The 18,180-nt window shown below is 43.5% G+C and overlaps 1 protein-coding gene across 3 annotated transcripts; it reads left to right on the top strand.

Annotated features, from left to right (window-relative positions):
- Nucleotides 1-3,100: 3,100 nt before the first annotated feature.
- On the top strand, nt 3,101-11,166 carry NFKBIZ (NFKB inhibitor zeta). Of its 3 annotated transcripts, none has more exons than XM_032207787.1 (12): nt 3,101-3,180; nt 3,561-3,700; nt 4,602-4,638; nt 4,743-4,849; nt 4,967-5,730; nt 6,167-6,272; nt 6,604-6,750; nt 7,080-7,143; nt 7,744-7,913; nt 8,531-8,641; nt 8,755-8,922; nt 9,623-11,166. In XM_032207787.1, exons 2-12 carry the CDS (start codon nt 3,572-3,574, stop codon nt 9,674-9,676), a joined length of 1,857 nt encoding a protein of 618 aa, XP_032063678.1. In that variant the 5' UTR covers nt 3,101-3,180; nt 3,561-3,571; the 3' UTR covers nt 9,677-11,166. The 3 variants fall into 3 exon arrangements, with proteins under 3 accessions (XP_032063678.1, XP_032063680.1, XP_032063679.1); XM_032207789.1 differs by having other exon boundaries at nt 3,102-3,180; nt 4,746-4,849; XM_032207788.1 differs by lacking the exons at nt 3,101-3,180; nt 8,755-8,922; nt 9,623-11,166 and having other exon boundaries at nt 3,335-3,700; nt 8,531-8,716.
- The last annotated feature ends 7,014 nt before the right edge of the window (nt 11,167-18,180 follow it).

The raw sequence follows: 18,180 nt of genomic DNA on the forward strand, positions 1-18,180 counted from the left end.
AACCGTTACGACTTTTGCAATGAAGGGAGAGGCCCCAGACAAATGACTGCGAATTTTGAGACAGTAGTGTTTTTTTTTGTTGTTTTAATCTGAATTTTCAGATCCTTCCGAAGTAGCTCCTGGGTGTGCACAAGTCATACACCCAAAAGCAGTGATAAAAGTTGTTCCAGTTATCAAGTGTACTGGTATAACCTAACCAAGACTGATTAGATTTAATTCAACAATACTTGTTCAGGCTTTATTCTGCAGTGAGCTAACAAGCTGAGGCTTTGGTCTGAAAACAAATACATTTTGTGTCTCATTTTTGCAGTGGTCTGAGATATGGATATAAACATATGTCACCATTTGCAGGTGTATTTAAGACAGGTTTCAGGACAAATGTTGCTCATATTGGCCACTAGTTGGCATTATTGATACATCGCAGTATATGTAATGGCGCAATAAAAACCTGCGAGGCCAGTGCTTGGCAAGCTGAGGCATCCTCCTCTGTGCAGGCCTCTCAGACATCAGCTCTGGAGCTTGCCGGGTTATGCTGCATTACCCTCAGCCAAAAGAGGATGAAACTGCCTGCTTTGCTGCGCCCTTGCAGCTCCTTCCCAGCCGACATCCCTCCTCCCTGGCTTGTGGCTGTCTGTACAGGCTCTGCCAGCTCTCCCGGCAGGAGAAGAGGTGACGAGCACTTCTGGTCGCTACCCTGCCCGGGAGGAATTTTCTTAGGCTGAAAACGTCTGCCGGGCTTTTGGTCACTGTGGATGTTACGTGGTGTTTGGGCCAAAAGAAACGTTCGAGGTCTGCAGCATTAATAATTACAATTTGTAAATGTAGCAATAATTTGCCAGTAACTTGCACGGAATACTTTGAGAGTTATGAGGTTGCTGGGAGCCAGCTCATCTTGTGCAACATGGGCGTGTGTATTTTTGAAAGAGCCTTTTGTTACAGAGTTTGGTGGAATTAGACTTGTCCTAATCTGCTTTGACTGGGAGTAAGATTTATGTCAAAAGACCTGATAAATAAGATTTTGCTGATGAAACAACCATGAGTTAAGGTATCAGAGTGTTGCCTGAAGTGGATTTTGCTTAGTAAAATGAAAGCAAGTCAACAGTTCAGCCTTCAGTAGAGTTGAAACTTCAGAACAGAAAAGAAATTCCACACCCCCTTTGCATTAAGGTAAAAACCTCATTAAATTGTTTTACAGAATATTTTCTATTTATATGTAGAGGCTAATCTTCAATTAATCAGTTCCAAAATGATTACGGAATAGCAACGATAAAGATGTTGCTCATCCCTGCCTGTATGTGTTCTGAGGGCCTTCCATGACCTAGTAGAATTAAAATGCGTGGAATACACTTTTGGTTTGACATTCATTTTTACCCTTGGCATTTTTAAGGGAATTACAGACAGCTACAGCACTAAATCTAATTCTTTCAATTACATACTTCTCGGATTCGTGTTGTTGTTTGGTTGTAAGAAGACAAGATCCAGACGGATCTGCCTGCAGAAAGCTGTGTTACAGATCCTCCTATCAGTCACCGAGGGCACAAAGCGCATTCAAGGGCTAAGGCATCTCTGATCAGCAAGTGCTTTTTAACAAGGAAATGCTTAAAGTATCTACCTAAGGCTAAGGTATCGTAATTGAGATCTAAGGTTTGGAGAACAACGGAGAACAATCTTCTCGCATGTTTAAAACATACTGCCTGATTTCACAGATCCTTGCTTGCATAAAGAGGTTCACTGAAATCAGTGAGAACACTCAGTTAGGAGATAGCTGCTGATTAGGTAACAAAGGAATTTTTACCTTTATTAGACTATGCTATTTCTGGCACAATGAAGTGTTTGACTTGCCTTCATACGTCACATTTGCAAGTTTTACTGTGACTGCATAAATTTGTTCTATGGCTTAAAAGCACACACAGCTTTCTGGAGTAGGAAGCTGTAGATAACTCCAAGTGAAACCCTGTCTTCACCTGACAAGGGAAGAAATGTTTGAATAATACAAAATAATTCCCTCCTGCCTCCTCATGGCTGATTAATATAATTTCACGTTGCACCTGTCCCATGTTTTTTAGCACAATTAAAACATGTATAATAATCTAAATTATAGACCTCCAATCTACATAATATGCTTTAGAAATACAGTGTTGTTTTACTGCATATTTTTGGGGGCAGCCACTGTGCTAACAACATCCTAATCACAATGTCGTGCGGACAAACACACAAGCTTGTTTTTTAGAAGACGATGACCTTGGTGGTAGATGAGAAAGGAGAAACGTGTTTTTTGGGAGATGGGGGGAAGCCTCCCTGGTGAATGCGGGTCAGAAGTCACCGGTGCTGTTGACATTTGTCACTGGCGCACAGTTTCACCGCCTTTAGTTTCGGCACCGTGCGCCTTGCCCACTCCTCTCTGCCGGGCTCCGGCTGCCTCACGGCAGCCTGCTGCAACCTGAAAAACAAACATTTTCCGGGCCTGCCCGATGCCTGCTCCACGCTCGGCGGCGGCCCAGGGCTGAATCCCCCGAGCTGTACCAGAGAATGGGGTTGGGGTTGGGGTCGGGGGGGGCCGCCTCGTCTACCCGCTGCCCACCCCCTGGGGGCCGCCTCGTCTACCCGCTGCCCACCCCCTGGGGGCCGCCTCGTCTACCCGCTGCCCGCCCCCCTCCCTCGGGGCCGCCTCGTCTACCCGCTGCCTGCCCGTCCCCGCCCCGGGCGCGGCCGCGTCCCGCCTCCCCCCGCCGCCCTTACGGGAAGCGCGGCCCCTCCCGGCCCCGGCCCCGCCTCCGCCGGCGGGGAGGAGCCGCTATAAGCCCGGCCGCCGCGGCCGCCGCCCCCCAGTCCTCGCCGTGCCGCCCTGCCGTCCAGCCCTGGCCGTGCCCGCGCCCGCCGCCGCCGCCGCCCCGCTGCCCGCCGCCCTTCTCCGCCGCCGCCGCCCGCCGCCCCGCGGCACCGCCATGATCGTGGACAGCAGCCGCGACGCGGCGCCCGATGGCGGCGACGCCGGCGCCCTCAGCAGCCCCATCAACCTGGCGTACTTCTACGGGGCCTCGCCGCACTCCAGCGAGGGCAGCTGCTCGCCGGCTCACTCCGCCCCGGGCTCGCCGGGCTCCGACTCGGACCTGTCGGTCAGCAGCCGCGGCGGCGGCCGCCGGGACTCCTCGCGGGGTGCCGCCCGCCCCGCTCTGCAAGGTGCGGCCGGGCGGGGGGCGAGCAAATGGCGGCCGGGGGGCGGGCGGGGGGCGAGCAAATGGCGGCCGCCGTCGGGGGTGGTGTTGGGGTGGGCTGAAGGAGACCCCCGCGTCTGAGAGGGCCTGGGAGGGTGACGGGAGGGAGCGGTGACCTCAGGGCCGGTTTTTGGGGTGGTTTCCAGCCTTTCGACAGCTGGCGCTGCGATGGGGAGGTTCCGGCGTGATTCAGCCGGAGGAAGTGGCACGGAGGGGAGTGCGCTGCCGCGGACGGGACGCAGGGCTCTACCTCGCCTTCCATCACTGTGTCTCCTCCTGTCTTTATTTCTCCCCTGTTTTACTTCTTAACCACTAATCTCGGCGTTTCGGTTCGTGTCCCAGCAGTGGAGCAGCACATGGGGGGAGGAAAGCAGCACAGGGGCCCCTTCCAGGGGGTCCGCGTGAAGAACTCGGTGAAGGAGCTCCTGCTGCACTTCAGGAGCAGCAAGCAGATGTCCTCGGGCACCGCCGCGGAGGACTGCAAGGTAACGAAGAGCATGTGCCAGGGCTGACATAATCGGGCTTAATGATTGCTGAAGCTGGCAAAAAAGAAAAGGAAAAAAAAAAAAAAAGCATGTGATAACAGTAAGAATGTGGTAGAAGTAACTTTACGGCTTTATCTGATGTGGATGAAGTCATTGTTTTTCCCTTTCAATACACGGTGGAAGAACAGAGCCGGAGGAAATTAGTGAGGCTGTTTACTGTAGAAGAGGGAGGCACTTAAATGTTCTTATTCAGCTTTATTTTCCAAAGGGAGTTCGGACCAAGATGTGTTCGTGTTGTGAGACGGTGATAATCCCCTGTTAACTCTGAAGTCATGAATTTTAAGAGCAGGGAGTCTTTCCAGAAGAGAATCACTTGGCAGCTTGTGGTGCTGCTGCATTCCTCTAGCATAAAGGCGTATCCCAATCTGGAAAGATAGGAACAGAAAGGTGTAAGAAATGTTTGTAAAGAAAACCCTCTTTAATCTTCCAATATCCTGTTTGAGCTTCCTAGCTGAGTGTTGCCACAGGAAATTTCTTGCATAGGAAGCTTTACAGCATTTGAGAGAGGTAAACTTGGCAGGTTTACGTTAAGAAAAATCCTGACACCTCACTAAGGACGTTGTCTGTCTCTAGATTTTCTTGAGTTCTGCGGTATTTTAACAAATAGCTTAAAAAGCCTAAAGAAAAATGGCGGTTTTCATTTCAGTTCCATAAAACTCTTTACGTTTTCTAACCTTAATTAAAGCAATTAAATTAGGGTTACATTGCCATGTTACTAGGTTTATTCTAAGGTATATTCTCTATTTATAGAAGCAAGCCTCTGTTTTTGTCTTCTTTTATTTTCCCACTGAAATAACATTATAATAATGGGATAATTTGGATTTTTTTTTTTCCTCAAAAGGCACAAGGAGGATTGGTGAACTACGAACAGTACACAGGTAAGAAAAAAATACATGTATATATTATATATTCTACAATTATATTTTAAAAGTAGATAGTAGGAGTAATCTCCATGTGGATTGTAAATTCCTTTTCTTTTCAGCAGAGCTGAAGAGCATCCTGGGTCACGGTGGCAAAAGAAAGGCTCCTGAGCTCCTTTCTGATGGACCTTCTTTCAAACGCCAAGCTAATATTCACCCACACCTCCTGGTAAGCTTGGACTATTTTTTTTCTAGTGCTTTTTGTTTTCTTTTGGGTAATCAAAAACTGCTAGCTAAAATAATGCCTCTAACTTGCTGGTACTTGTTTGGCTTCTTTTTCTGACAGACGCCACCCCAGACACCGACTTCAATGGATAGCATGGAGGAGACGCATAAAAACGAACCAAAGCATGACAGCAGTTCTGATCTGCTCCAGAACATTATAAACATTAAGAATGAGTCGAGCCCCGTTTCTCTGAATACAGTGCAGGTTAGCTGGTTGCACGGTGTCTCCAGTCACAGTTCGCCTGGTGAGCAATACCATGACAGTCCAGGAACACAGACTTTTTCCCCGTCCCAGAAGTACCAAGCATTCCAGGATCACACCTCCCAGAATATGCTTGATCCTCCCCAGCATTACCCGTTTCCTTCATCGCAGAACCAGGAGTTGTCACAGAGCTATACTTCGGATGCATCTCTGGAGTACAGGCCCTTTTCTGCCAGTGACCAGTCTCCCAGCTACCAGCCAAATACCTTTGAGAGCCATGAACTGCAGTATTGCCCTCCACAAAGTTTCTCCTCCCTCCTCAATGATTCTGAAGGCTCGGAGAACATCTCTGCCCCCCTCCAGCCGCTGACGAGTGCCCACCCGCAGTCTGATGTCAGCTCCCATGCTCAGAATTTCAGCTTGGCTCCCAATAATATCTGTGGTAGTCTTGAGCGCAGCATCTCTTTGGCTGCTTTGAATGTCTCGCTACCACACCAAAATGTTGCCAGAAACACAACGCAGCTGGGCAAGTCATTTTTTCAGTGGCAAGTGGAGCAGGAGGAAAACAAATTGGCTAACATCTCTCAAGACCAGTTTCTCGCAAAAGACTCTGATGGAGACACGTGAGTGCTGTTTATCTCAGTGTTTCCCAAGTAGAAGGTTGGGGAATACTTCTGTTCAGGTTTTGGTGGACTACTGGGTTTTAATGAAAGCTGTTTGATAGCAGTGCTTGTGTCATGAGCGCAGGGGTTTCGGTAATCATGGTCTCACTGATGGGCTGTGATGCATGCAGTTGCAGCACATTTGGTAGATAAGGTAGTTGTATCATCTAATTTCAGGTACTTATTGTTAGATTTTTATCTAGTAAATTGAGAGAAAAAGATTCTAATTTAGATGTTTGAAATTACCGTGGGAGGAAGGTGCTTGTGTTCCCGTCTTAGTCACCCAGAAGTCTGAAGCTGGCAGTATAGCACCCTTCCCATAACGATCTCTGGATCTCTGTAGTGATTTGAGCCCCAGGTTGTATGGTTGTGTAACTGTTTTCCCTCTTTCCTGCAGCTTCCTTCACATCGCTGTTGCCCAGGGCAGACGAGCACTCTCCTACGTTCTCGCAAGGAAAATGGCTGCTCTGCATATGCTGGATATTAAAGAGCACAATGGCCAGGTGAGGTTCCCAATGTCTGTGCGCCTGATCTGTGCACCTGAGTGCTCTGCATGTCTGGACCTTGAGGAAAATGTGGTGAAATGCTTATTTAATATTAACCCCGAGATTTAGTCTGAATACTAATACTAACCTTGAGCTATTAATACTTCTTGGGATCACCTTGAGCTGGGAAAACTATACGCTCAACTTCATTTGTCCTGGCTTCCTGGTATTCATAATCACTGCTTAAATAGTACCATGTAGCTAGCTAGGCTTTGTGTTTGTTTTAGTTGCTCCTTCCTGTTAGAGATCATATGACTAATAGTTGAAATTTTCTTCTCAATGTTTGCAGAGTGCTTTTCAGGTTGCTGTGGCGGCCAATCAGCATCTCATTGTGCAGGACTTGGTTAGCTTGGGGGCTCAAGTCAACACCACAGACTGCTGGGGTAGAACACCATTGCATGTTTGTGCTGAGAAGGGACATGCCCAGGTCCTTCAGGTGAGAAGCCCTACTGTAGCTCTTAACTTGGTATTAGCTGTTAAAGAAAATTCCGAAAACACCACGCTTCCCCTTATCTTTCTGTAGCCTTGTAGATATGTCTCAGGGCTCGACAGGTGTGATTTAAAGTGAGCTTGAATTTGACTTTTAAGGTTCTTGCCAATGTTTTTGGAGTAATGTGGTGGAATCCTCTGCTATGTGAAATCAGTAAAAAGTTTCTTTTTAATGCTTTTATTTATTGCAACTTTGCAACAAGGCTGTATACAAGCTTGAGGAAGCAGTATGTGGTTTGGGTAGACCTAAACATATGCCTGTTCCCACTTCTGTAGGCAATCCAAAAGGGAGCCATGGGAAGCAATCAGTATGTGGACCTTGAGGCAACGAACTACGATGGTAAGTAGTTTGGAGCTTATGACTTACAAAGTTACTGGACGTTACAGTGTTTTATATGTGAATCTAGTTCTGGGTGAAAAGCAATAAAATGGGGTATAGCTTTGCCAGGTTGAAATTGGCAATTACACTCGAAATTGCGTTATGATTGGCATATTTGTCAGATAAAAGCATGGTTATCCTCTGCCTGTTGGGATCTTTCCTTCTTCCCTCTGACTGACTGACACATTTGGCGCAGAGACTCTAGATGATAATGGGTTATTGTTTAAAATCTGTGAGTGCCAGTGGTGTGTTAGTGGATAGAGAATGCAGAATCTCTGGCACCAGAGAGCTGCTTTAATTGATCGTCTTTTCCATGCAGTAACTTGTTCTGAAATAGATTTTTTTTTTTTTTTTTTTTAACAAAGTATATGAGAAGAGATTCTTTACTTACCTGCTAGCTGATTGCTTCCCATAAGTTGGTACTTAACTCTTTGACTCACAACCCAAATCCTGAGCCATGCAGGAGCAGTCCTTATCGCTTGGAAATGTGGAAACAAGCAGCCAATTACTAATTCTATATTGCACTCATTTGCTAATGATGATTTTATTTTTCAAATTAAGGTTTGACAGCGCTGCACTGTGCTGTTCTGGCCCATAATGCTGTGCTGCATGAGCTGCAAAACAGTCAACCACCTCACTCTCCTGAGGTTCAGGAGCTTCTGCTGAGAAACAAGAGCCTGGTAGAAACCATTAAGACTCTGATACAAATGGGAGCTTCTGTTGAAGCAAAAGTGAGTAAAACAGCTTTCTGTAAGGTGTCAGATCCCAAGAAAATAGGGAAGCAGATCACGTCCCTTTATCCCATGCCACATCTCAGCCCACTTATTACAGAGGAAGTAGACTGATTTGAAAGCTTCCTAAGCAGCTTATATTTTAATTTACTCAAGTGGAATGAAAATGTTGCGTTTATTAAGAACAAGATATTATCAATGCAAATGAACCATGGGAAAAGGGAGGTCACAGTCTAATTTCTGGATTAAGAATGATGCTACACCAGTTGCAATTGGTTGTGTCTTAAAAGTAAGAATATGTTTGGAGCATTTTGAGGTATCTGTAGTAATAGGGTGCTGATGATACCCTGTTCTTAAACTGTACATTCTAATTACATGCTGCTACCTGTCCAGTTTAGATCAGTGTTGGGCAGATCATTAGTTGGTATAACACTTGTTTTTTTGGCTATGTAAGTTTATTGCTAGATGAGGTGTGGTCTGTTGTTCATTAGATGATAAAATATATATTCAGACTGACTTTGAGTATAAATACTTCTGTTCAACACTCTCGTTACTCTGTTTTGTTTATCTGCATGCTCAACCTGGATAGGTGAAACTAAAAGTTCCTTTCTTGATAGGATCGCAAAAGTGGTCGCTCAGCTTTACATTTGGCAGCAGAAGAAGCAAACCTGGAGCTCATTCGTCTCTTTTTGGAGCTGCCCAACTGCCTGTCTTTCGTTAATGCGAAGGTATGGTGATTTTCCTGAGTGCAGATATAATCTGGAATGTATGCGAGCTGGTCACTATAAGTGTCCTGAAACTCTTGCCCCTGCCATTTCTTCATGGTATTTGTCTTCTACAGGCTTACAATGGCAACACAGCACTTCATGTGGCTGCTAGCCTGCAGTATCGGGTGAGTCAGTTGGATGCGGTTCGCCTGCTAATGCGAAAGGGAGCTGATCCAAGTGCCAGAAATTTGGAAAATGAGCAGCCAGTTCACCTGGTTCCCGATGGCCTTGTAGGAGAACAGGTAAACAAAAAAGAAAGCACAACACACTAAAATAACAAGAACCAAAAAAAAAAACCACAAAACCCTCCTCTCCCATCCTCCCACTGCCAACCCAAAAGCTATATTCTTCTCAACATTTTTCAGGTTTTGAGTTGCAACTTAAGGAAAAGATTTAGCAAACGGCTTTTTCTTCAGAGGTTTTTGGTTTTAATGTTAGGATCAGAAAGAATGTGCAAAGACCTGAAACTGTAGATTTCATTTGTAGCTTCTTCTGTCCCACCTCAAAAGCTTTTTATGTCAAACTAGTATTGAGAGTTTATTTTTCTCAGTAACCTTGAGGAATATGGGAGGTAATGTGCCTTTTCATGTTGATCTCAGTATGGCTTAAGATCATGTTATGAATTATGATCAGCAACAAAAATAAAAATTTTGAGGCCTGAATAACAGATGAAGAAGATAGCTCTTTCCTAGGAGCTGTTGAAGTACATGAAAGAAGATAGCCCTTGAGCTAAGGAGCTAATAACCTAAGCAACTCAGTAATTCTATTTTATTTACTTGGTTCAAGTCTTGCAGAATTGGATCAATTCTTGTGTAACTGAATTCAGAATCTAGTCTCAGATAAATGAGGAAAGCAGAACTAGAAATTATTTTTTAATTTGTTTTTAAGTTTCTGACTTCAGGATGATAAATGCTAATGCTTTTGTCTTTTTTTCTCCTCTAGATAAGACGTATCCTGAAAGGGAAGGCGATTCAGCAGAGAGCGTCGCCATTTTAAACTCCATGTTTCTTGGAGTTTATCTACTTTACACTCACTGTCAGTCAGGCAGTCCTAATGTATCTGTAAATAGACCATTTGCCTAGTGTTGGCAAATGTTAGTTGTTTCTATGAAACAAAAGTACTTTGTTCACTATCATATAGTGGGTTATGTACAAGTTTAAAAAAAAATCAAAAAAAAATCAACAAAACAAATCAACAATCAAATTCTTCCGATCAAATGGGAATGTTTTCTTCCCATATATGTGGAAACTTTGCATGGATATCTGAATTTCATAGCTACAGCAAGACTGATTTATTTTAAACAGCCATACAGCTAAGTTCTAGACAAGGATAATTCTACAGTAGTAAATCTTTGTCTGGAGAGGGCTGATACATGACAGCATTGCAGAGTTTTTTGTTTGTGTTTTTAATAACACTTAAATACTAAGTGCAAGAGAAATCAAGTATTTTTGAAGAGAAAATTTTATTTATATACATTTGTGGCTTTCTTCCAATGTGTTGTGCAGGATTGTACATAGTCCTTGGTGTTTTTATACAGCTGTATAGTTCTGAGTATCTATTGATAGCTTGGGAATGATCTGAAGAAGAAAAATCTTCTCTGATCTCAAACTTGCAAGTTGCATATGGAGTTTTAATACTGGTGCAAATCGGGTGAATTCTGTTATTTTTAAAGACTGAAGACCAAAATTGCATTTAAGATGGATTGTCCCTAGCACTGATTTGTGCATGCTTTTGGACTTGTTAATAAGACATGAAAAGCCATGCTTACTCAGGGGACGGTATCAGCTTTTTTTGTATGCAGTAGAGGGCTTTTGTTTTGAGAGGACAGTAGATTGAGGGAGAAATGTTGTGACTTACATAGTGTATATAATTTTGTCATACTTTAAGGAATATGATCCTGATTCAGTGAAAATATTTAGCATGTACTTAACTCTTGATGCATGTTGAAATCACTCCATGTTCCTTATACTTAAATACGTGCAAGCCTCACTAGTGTCAGTAGGACTTCAGCACATGCCTACGTAGCTTGCTGAATTGGGCTCTAGTTAATTCTAGAGACTTAGTGTTTCTCACCTCCTAAGCAGAGTTAGTCCATTCACGGTTTTACCTTATAGGTACAGTAGATAGCAAAGCAAATATTTGAAGTTAATGTTTTTCTATTTTTAATAATTACTGGGTTTTAATGCAAAATGTGTTCTAATGATGCTGTATACTTGTATTCTGTTGGATAAAACTGCCTCCCATCACTTAGTCAACAATCCACACGGCTGTAATCCAGCAGGATGTTCTTTGTATGGTCTTTGCTCTTAACTTGTTCTTGCATCACACGCAGTTCTCTTCCATAACAAATTAATTAGTCTGATTTTGCTGTCTTGACAAGGTATGTCTTGTAGACAAGCTAAGTGGAAAAAATCTAATATTCTGAGGCCTGGTTGTGATGTATTTCTTGAAGGGTCTCCTGTATCTTGTGTTTGAATAAACATGTTACTTAAACACCATTGTGGTTACTGTCTGTGATTAATAATGATGATGAAATCAAGATTGAGATAAAACTGATACAGCACAGTGATATGCGAGACTGGTGAAGGTTCATTTGTGAAGTATGAGATGGAGTTTCCTTTCCATCCCCCCTGTTGTTTACTCCTTGTTTTATGCTTTTTTTTTTTTTTTTTTTTTGTAGCTGGTGCTGGGGCATTTCAGGTCATTCATTGTATGGTTGTATTGCCTCTGTATTTGGTAGCTGTGTCCCAAATGGAATTAATAGTCACTAAATCGTCCAATTTGTAGGTTTTTACCTGACCAATTGATTCCTCTCTCTTAGAGGATCCTCTCTGGGCGGTGCTACTTTTGTCCCTATGTACTTGAAAGAACAGCAGTTCTGACAATCTCAGCTTTTCCCTATCATTTCTTTGCTCTTTGTTCTGACAGCTCAGATTCGAGCAGTAAACATAGCGCTGATGGAAGTCTGTACAAGTAAAGCTATATGCATTAAAAGTGTACATATAAGTGGTAGGCCATTTAAAAGTAAGTGAAAGCTGTACACATTGGAAAGACTGCCCTTGTTTCATGAGTAAAAGGGTGGGCTCTGAGTTGACCATGACCTTTCAGGAGAAGAAATGTCATGACAGACAGTGCTTGCTGAGCATTGAGCTAGTGAGATAGCAACACACAAAAAGCAGATGAGGTACGTAGTCCCTAGGAAAGGGACTGAGAGGAAAAAAAAATACTTCCATGCTACTTGTATAAGCCCTGCCCCCTCCTTAATTGTTGCATGCAGGTAGGGTGTCCCCTCAGGTAAAAGTGTGTTGGAATTGGAAGAGGCCCAGAGGTGTGGAAGAGCTTCTCTACAGGGAGGAGCAGAGTAGCTGAGGACACTTCAGCTGCAAGAGCAGTGACTGACAGCAGATAAAACATATCAGGCCAGAGAAACTGGATTGGGATTAACTGCTTGCTGTGCCTTCCAGTATAAGAGCCAGAGGCTATTAATGAAGGCACCAAGTGTACAACAGACAAAAGGATGTGATTTGTTGAGATAGTTGAAGAATGTTGTAGAAGCAACATATCTGCTGATCCGGGGAGGGACTGGGTGGATACCTAAAAGAAAAACCTTTTTGTGAAGGGCTTCTAAACAGTCCTCCTTCTGTTGAAGGGTGCTGGGGGGGTACCTGAGGGGTACCTGAGGTACTCTATGATCATACAGGCTTTCTGTGTGCTTAATTCCCCTGGGGATTTGTTAATGGACGCTCTTTTGGATGAGATAGTGCAGCGAACTATGAACTTTTGCTCTAGTTATGCTTTTAGTGGTTGACAGTTTCAGTCTGGCTCCACTGATAGCAGTCACACCTTTAATAAGAAGAAAATCTGGGGAATTCATCTTGTGGTCAGTTGAGTGCTTCAGGTTAAAGCTAGCAGATCTTTTGGTCTGCCCCTGTTCTGTGTAAAAAGTGGTCCCTGGAGGCCTCAAAAATGGCCTCTGGTGCTGAGGTAAGGTGATGGAGAAAAGAGGCTGTACAATGTTTAGCAGATAAGACTATGAAATGATGATGGAGAGTGGAAATGGGATTGCATTTCTAGTTACAGTATGCAAAGAAGAAATGGCACCTGTTGATGTGAACAACTAATTGGGCCTAGATTGTGTTGAATATGCTGTCATCTGAATGTACCTCTCACTGTTCGTGAACTCAAGTCCTTTTTTGTATGAGGAGCCCAATAGCACAGTTCTCACTTCATTTCCCTTTTATTTATAAAAGGTGATTACACAAAAAAAAAAAAAAAAAAAAAAAAAATTGCTGATGAGATGCTGGCCTTCATATCAGCTGGATCTGACTGCCTGGCACTCCTTTCTGGGTGTTGTTTACTGAGTCATCTAACAAAGGCTAAAGTACCTTGGGCTCTTAAGGGTGGCAGAGCATAAGCATGCACTCAGTCTGTGCTAGGGCATAGAAAAGGGGCTGCTGGTGAGAGGTGTTTAGCAAATGGTGCTGTTCTTTCAGTGACACTTGTGCTGCAGATCTGTTCTTGAAGGCATTTAAAAGGCATGTTTAAAAAATAATAATCCTGAGGGGAGACTGAAGTGTTTGGAACATATTTAACCTGCCTAGAGCTTAATTTCATTGTCTCAAACTCAGTAGGCAATTTCACAAGAAAGCATACTTAGCCTAACTGACTCACTTTTTTTCTACCCTATAATACTGGGAAGTTTTGGTGTGTATCTAATATGATATGAATAGTTATTAGAAATGATCTTTTTTTAGTGAAGGGCAAGTGGCATTAGATATTTAGCAGGCTAGTGGTATTTACCTGAAAACCTGCGGTGCTGGGAAAGTGCTGAATGGCTTTTATTGACTTGGATGCAAGCATGTCATTTATTTCTCTGTTTGGAACGGAGGCAAAAGAGACTCTGGCTTTGGTCCGAGTAGGGATATTAAAACATACAGAGCTTTGTTCCCAGGATGTTTCTGATTTGTTTGTCTAAGTAAGCCAAACCTCAGGAAAGGGTTCCTTTTTGATATTTGTGGATGGCTCATCTGGCTGGAGTTGGGGAAGGTAGCAATTCATGATTTCCAAGAAATGCGTTCTGCTTTTGGGGATGGAAAAAAGTACATTTCCCACATCTATTGCTTATTTTATATATTTATTAGAAAAAGAAGACATATCCAGGAAGTGCATTCTTAGAGAGGTTGGGTGTGGTGGAAGTAACTTCAAAGGTACAACACGAAGTGCTTGTTCTTCTCGCCTGACAGTTTGCTTATCTGGTTGCCTTTCTTTTAAAAATATATATGCTGTCCTCTGTAAGACAGGAGCTGAGGATGATTAAAGTGCCCTGAAAATGGAAGTTAAAGAACAGGTTCCTGCAATTAGATACCTGGCAAAAATTGATCTGATCTTTCCGTGCATTCAAAACAAATCCTCCTATTGTTATCTACTACGTTTCTTGGGTGTTTGTTGGAGATAATGGCCCTCAGATACTGATGGCTTGTAGCCCTGACTTCTCATCAGGTTGATTAAGCATCAGTCAGTGTCCAGCACTGTTACCTATCACTTTTAAAGACTAGGACAAGGACCAACAATGCTGGTGACAAGAATGATCTATGTCTGGGAAAAGCAAGTAGCACCTCTGAAAGTTGAGGCACCTCTTAACAAGCATCCGACCTCTCTTCCCCACTCCCTCCAGGATGGCAGTGAGGGCTCACCTGGCTGTGTTTTGCCACTTTGAGAGGAGACCTCTTTAAAAATCTTTGAATTTCTGGAAAATTAAATACTATTTTGAGAGGAGAAAGGTTTGGTTTGCTCAAGGGATGGACTTGCTGATATTTCTGCTTCTAAAGGAGGCAGAACTAGCCCCTAATTGAAGTAGTTCCTTACAGCCAGCTTACAGCCAGCCTTGGTACCTGGGAATGCTCATCTACCTATGTGGCCAGCTGTATTTCTTGGCAAAACGTACCACTGTTGTTAGCTAATGGATATGTCTAATCTTTATTTATTTATTTATCTATTTATTAGGATTGGTCCACTGTTAGCAAAAACTCAAAAAAGCACTAATGAAATTGGGAATTTCACTAGCTCAAAAACACTATGTGAGAGGTTGTCTCTTTTCAGATGCTTTGATTTGGGGATTGGTTCCTCCTTTAGGCACTCATTTTGGTCCTGTGGGGGAAAGATGGTGTATCCTGGGCTGTGCTTGTTGACTGTGTATTTGTTTCCAGCTGTTATGATTGATTAAGAGGCTGACTCAGTAACTCTTTGGGTTTTACTTGATAAACCTTCCTCTTAACTCTGAAAACTTGATCTAGGCTGTTTTGAGAAAGTGGTTGTTGCACTAACCAATCTAGACTTCACACGTGGTTTTCCTCTTAGTTTCTGGTGAAATTTCTCCCCTCCCTTGCTAGTCAGAGAGCCTGAGGGAAAGATGACTAAGGTGGTGCTTTAGAGCTAGGAGTGGGAGCAGATAATTGAAAGCAGTTGCCCATTGCTTCTGTAAACTTGTCTGGGCTGTGATTTTGACTGGTGATGAGTCTGAGTGAAATGTTTACATCAGTGCAGTGCAGAGATGTGTTCACATATGCTTCATGAAACCTTGTAGCCCTGTTCAGATGGTCTCAGATGGTATATGTAGCTCACAGTACCAAGTGCTGCATGGGGCTGGTTTATAGGCCTCAGCTCAAAGATCTCCTGGCCAGTGCTGAGCTCTTTCCATTGACTTGGCCTTTGAGAGAGGTAGACCTTGATTAACCTTTGGTCATGGCTCCTTGGGATGGCATTCAGTCACTGCCCATGTATCTCTTGGAGCCTTTCTTGGAAGGCCCAGAGCTGCCTTGTAGCTTCTGGGGTGCCACCAAGCCTGCGGGGAGAGACAGGAGGATGTTTGCACTTGGTGAGCATCAAACTCAGGCTCACCCAGTTTAGACTGGGACTAAACATAAACACTGCAGTTCGTGGCCAACCAATGAACCCTGCTGAGCTGGGAAGGTATGTCTTGTTATTATCCTCAGGCAGACCACAGGCCCTTGCCCAAGGACTTTCATTCTACCAAAACCAACCCAGTAAACGATGCCAATAAACTTGGGGTTTTAGGGGTGAGAACTGGAAATTTGAGGTCACAACAATGAAAGATCTTGCGAGATGCTTGAGATGCTTACAGTGCCACCTGTGACCTTGTCCTTTGCAATGTGCTGCATTTTGGTGTAGCATGTAGGAGTAAGAACTGAGTCACCAGTTGTAGCCCGCATACATTTTGAGGGGAAGGGCCTTAGCGGCAATTCGAGGAAAAGCCTCAGTATGGTAGCATGCTATTATCATTATTCATCAGCAGATTTCCAGGTGGCTTCAAAGGACAGTCAGTCATTAATTGTATCAGCTAGATAAGAAACCAGAGGTAGAGAGAAGCTTGTCTGAAGAGTACCACAAGAGCCTCATCCGAAGGCAGCAAAGGCTTCCAATTACTCCTGCAGTTGCCTGCTCTTTCTAAATTTACTGAATAATGAAGTGAGCAATGACTGAGCTGTAGGTCATTGACAATCATTTTGTAAATCATTCATGTCATTTGTACACTCACTTTGGGAGACCCTGCATGTGATACTGCTAGGCTTGCCAGACTGTTCCTGGTCAAAAGCTCAAGAATGAGCTGCAAACTTTTCAGGAAAAAGTTTCACCTTTCACCTTTCGAAACCCAGACTGCTAGAAAAGGAAGAAGGAAAGCAGACCTGGACCAGGAAAAAGTAGACCTAAGCAAATTCAGTGTTACTGCTCTAGTGAGCTCTAAGCTATGCCCATGTCTCTAGTTACTGCGTTATGTGAACATCGAAGGCAAAACTGTGATGGCTTTTTTTCTTATGTAAGGTGCATACATATTTGGACATCTCACTACAAGAAGGATAGTAAGTTGCTCCAGTGTGTGCAGAGGGGAGCAACAAAGCTGGTGAAGGGGCTGGAGAACAAGACGTGTGAGGAGCACCTGAGGGATCTGGGGTTGTTTAGTCTGGAGAAGAGCAGGCTGAGGGGAGACCTCATGGCTTACTACAGCTACCTGGGAGGAAGTTGCAGCGAGGAGGGTGTTGGTCTCTTTTCTCAGGTGACAAATGATAGGATGTGAGGCAACAACTTCAAGTTGCACCAAGGGAAGTTTAGATTGGACCTTATGAAGAGCTTCATGGAGAAAGGTGGTCATGGGTTGCAACAGGCTGCCCATGGAGGTGGTGGAGTGCCCATCCCTGGAGGTATTGAAGAGATATGCGGCCATGGTGCTTAGAGACATTGTTTAGCAGCAGACTCATAGTGTTATGTGGATGGTTGGACTTTGTGATCTTAAGGGTCTTTTCCAACCAAAATGAGTCTATGATTTTAAAAGCTGGTCATAAAGCGTGCTTAGTCATTAATGGATTTCTCAGAAAAGAATAGCTATGATTCAAACTGAGAAATAAACATTTAAGTTACTGGTATGAGCTTTTAAAAGTGCTTTATATATTGCCATGAATATTCTGACAGCTATATGAAACAAGTCTTGCTTTTGGGATGGGGTAGCAAGATTCAGCTCAGGATGTGAATGATGCACTAAAAGTTATTATGCTATCAGATTAGCTATTCTGTTGTTCAGGATAGAGTACTCTTAAAGATAGTTAAGATAAATAATATAAGTGTCTTTAAAGTTAACAGATAAGAGAGGATGCTTTACTGCCTAGGAATATACAGCTTTTATCCAGCTCTGTCCTTGCCCATCGCCCTCGTTGCAGGCTGGTACAGCTTTTCAAACTTTCTCACATATGTCTGAAGAAGAAAAATGCATATGTAGAGTAGGTTTAGAATATAGATCACTTTATTTTTGTACTCTGTAGGAGAATTGTATGTATATATGCATGCAAAATGTAAGTATGTAAAATGTATTGTGTGGGAGTACATAAGGCTGCAAAACTCTTTCAAGAAGATTAATCTTTTAATCCAGGAATACTTCATTACTTCAGAAGTTTTTATTTTCTTTTGTTAAAAATAGAAACTTTTCCCATACTATTCCCTTGAATTTGCAAATGGAATACACTAGTAAAAACATGTAGTAAAAAAAAAATTCTACGCGGAATAAAATTCAGGTTTCTAATGGTTTTCTGTCCTGAGAATGAACACAAACATAGACTCTCTCCCATGCCTAACACGGATGAAGCATGTCCTCAGCAGCTGGTGAGGACCCTCGCGTGCTCCCTGCTTCTATCTTGGCTGTCTCTGTACATGCAGAACATCCACATGTCCATGTGGGCTGGCAAACCCTGCAGTCTCCTCTTTCTGTTCCAGTGAGGAGGACCCCAGGAAAGGTGTTTTTTGTGCAAATTTTGGTATGGGGGGTGGGAGCGAAGTGGGATGGCTAAGTCAACATTGCAAAGGGCTGATGTTCTGCTTGGAAAGTGTCACACAGCGCACCAGCAACTTCAGCCCACATCCAGGACTGCAACCTGCCCATGCAACCAGTAGTGCAAAGGCAGATACCTTTGTACTTTATTACAGACACAGTGAAC

The sequence above is a fragment of the Aythya fuligula genome, chromosome 1, assembly GCF_009819795.1.
Source record: "Aythya fuligula isolate bAytFul2 chromosome 1, bAytFul2.pri, whole genome shotgun sequence".
NCBI classification, from domain to species: Eukaryota; Metazoa; Chordata; class Aves; order Anseriformes; family Anatidae; genus Aythya; species Aythya fuligula.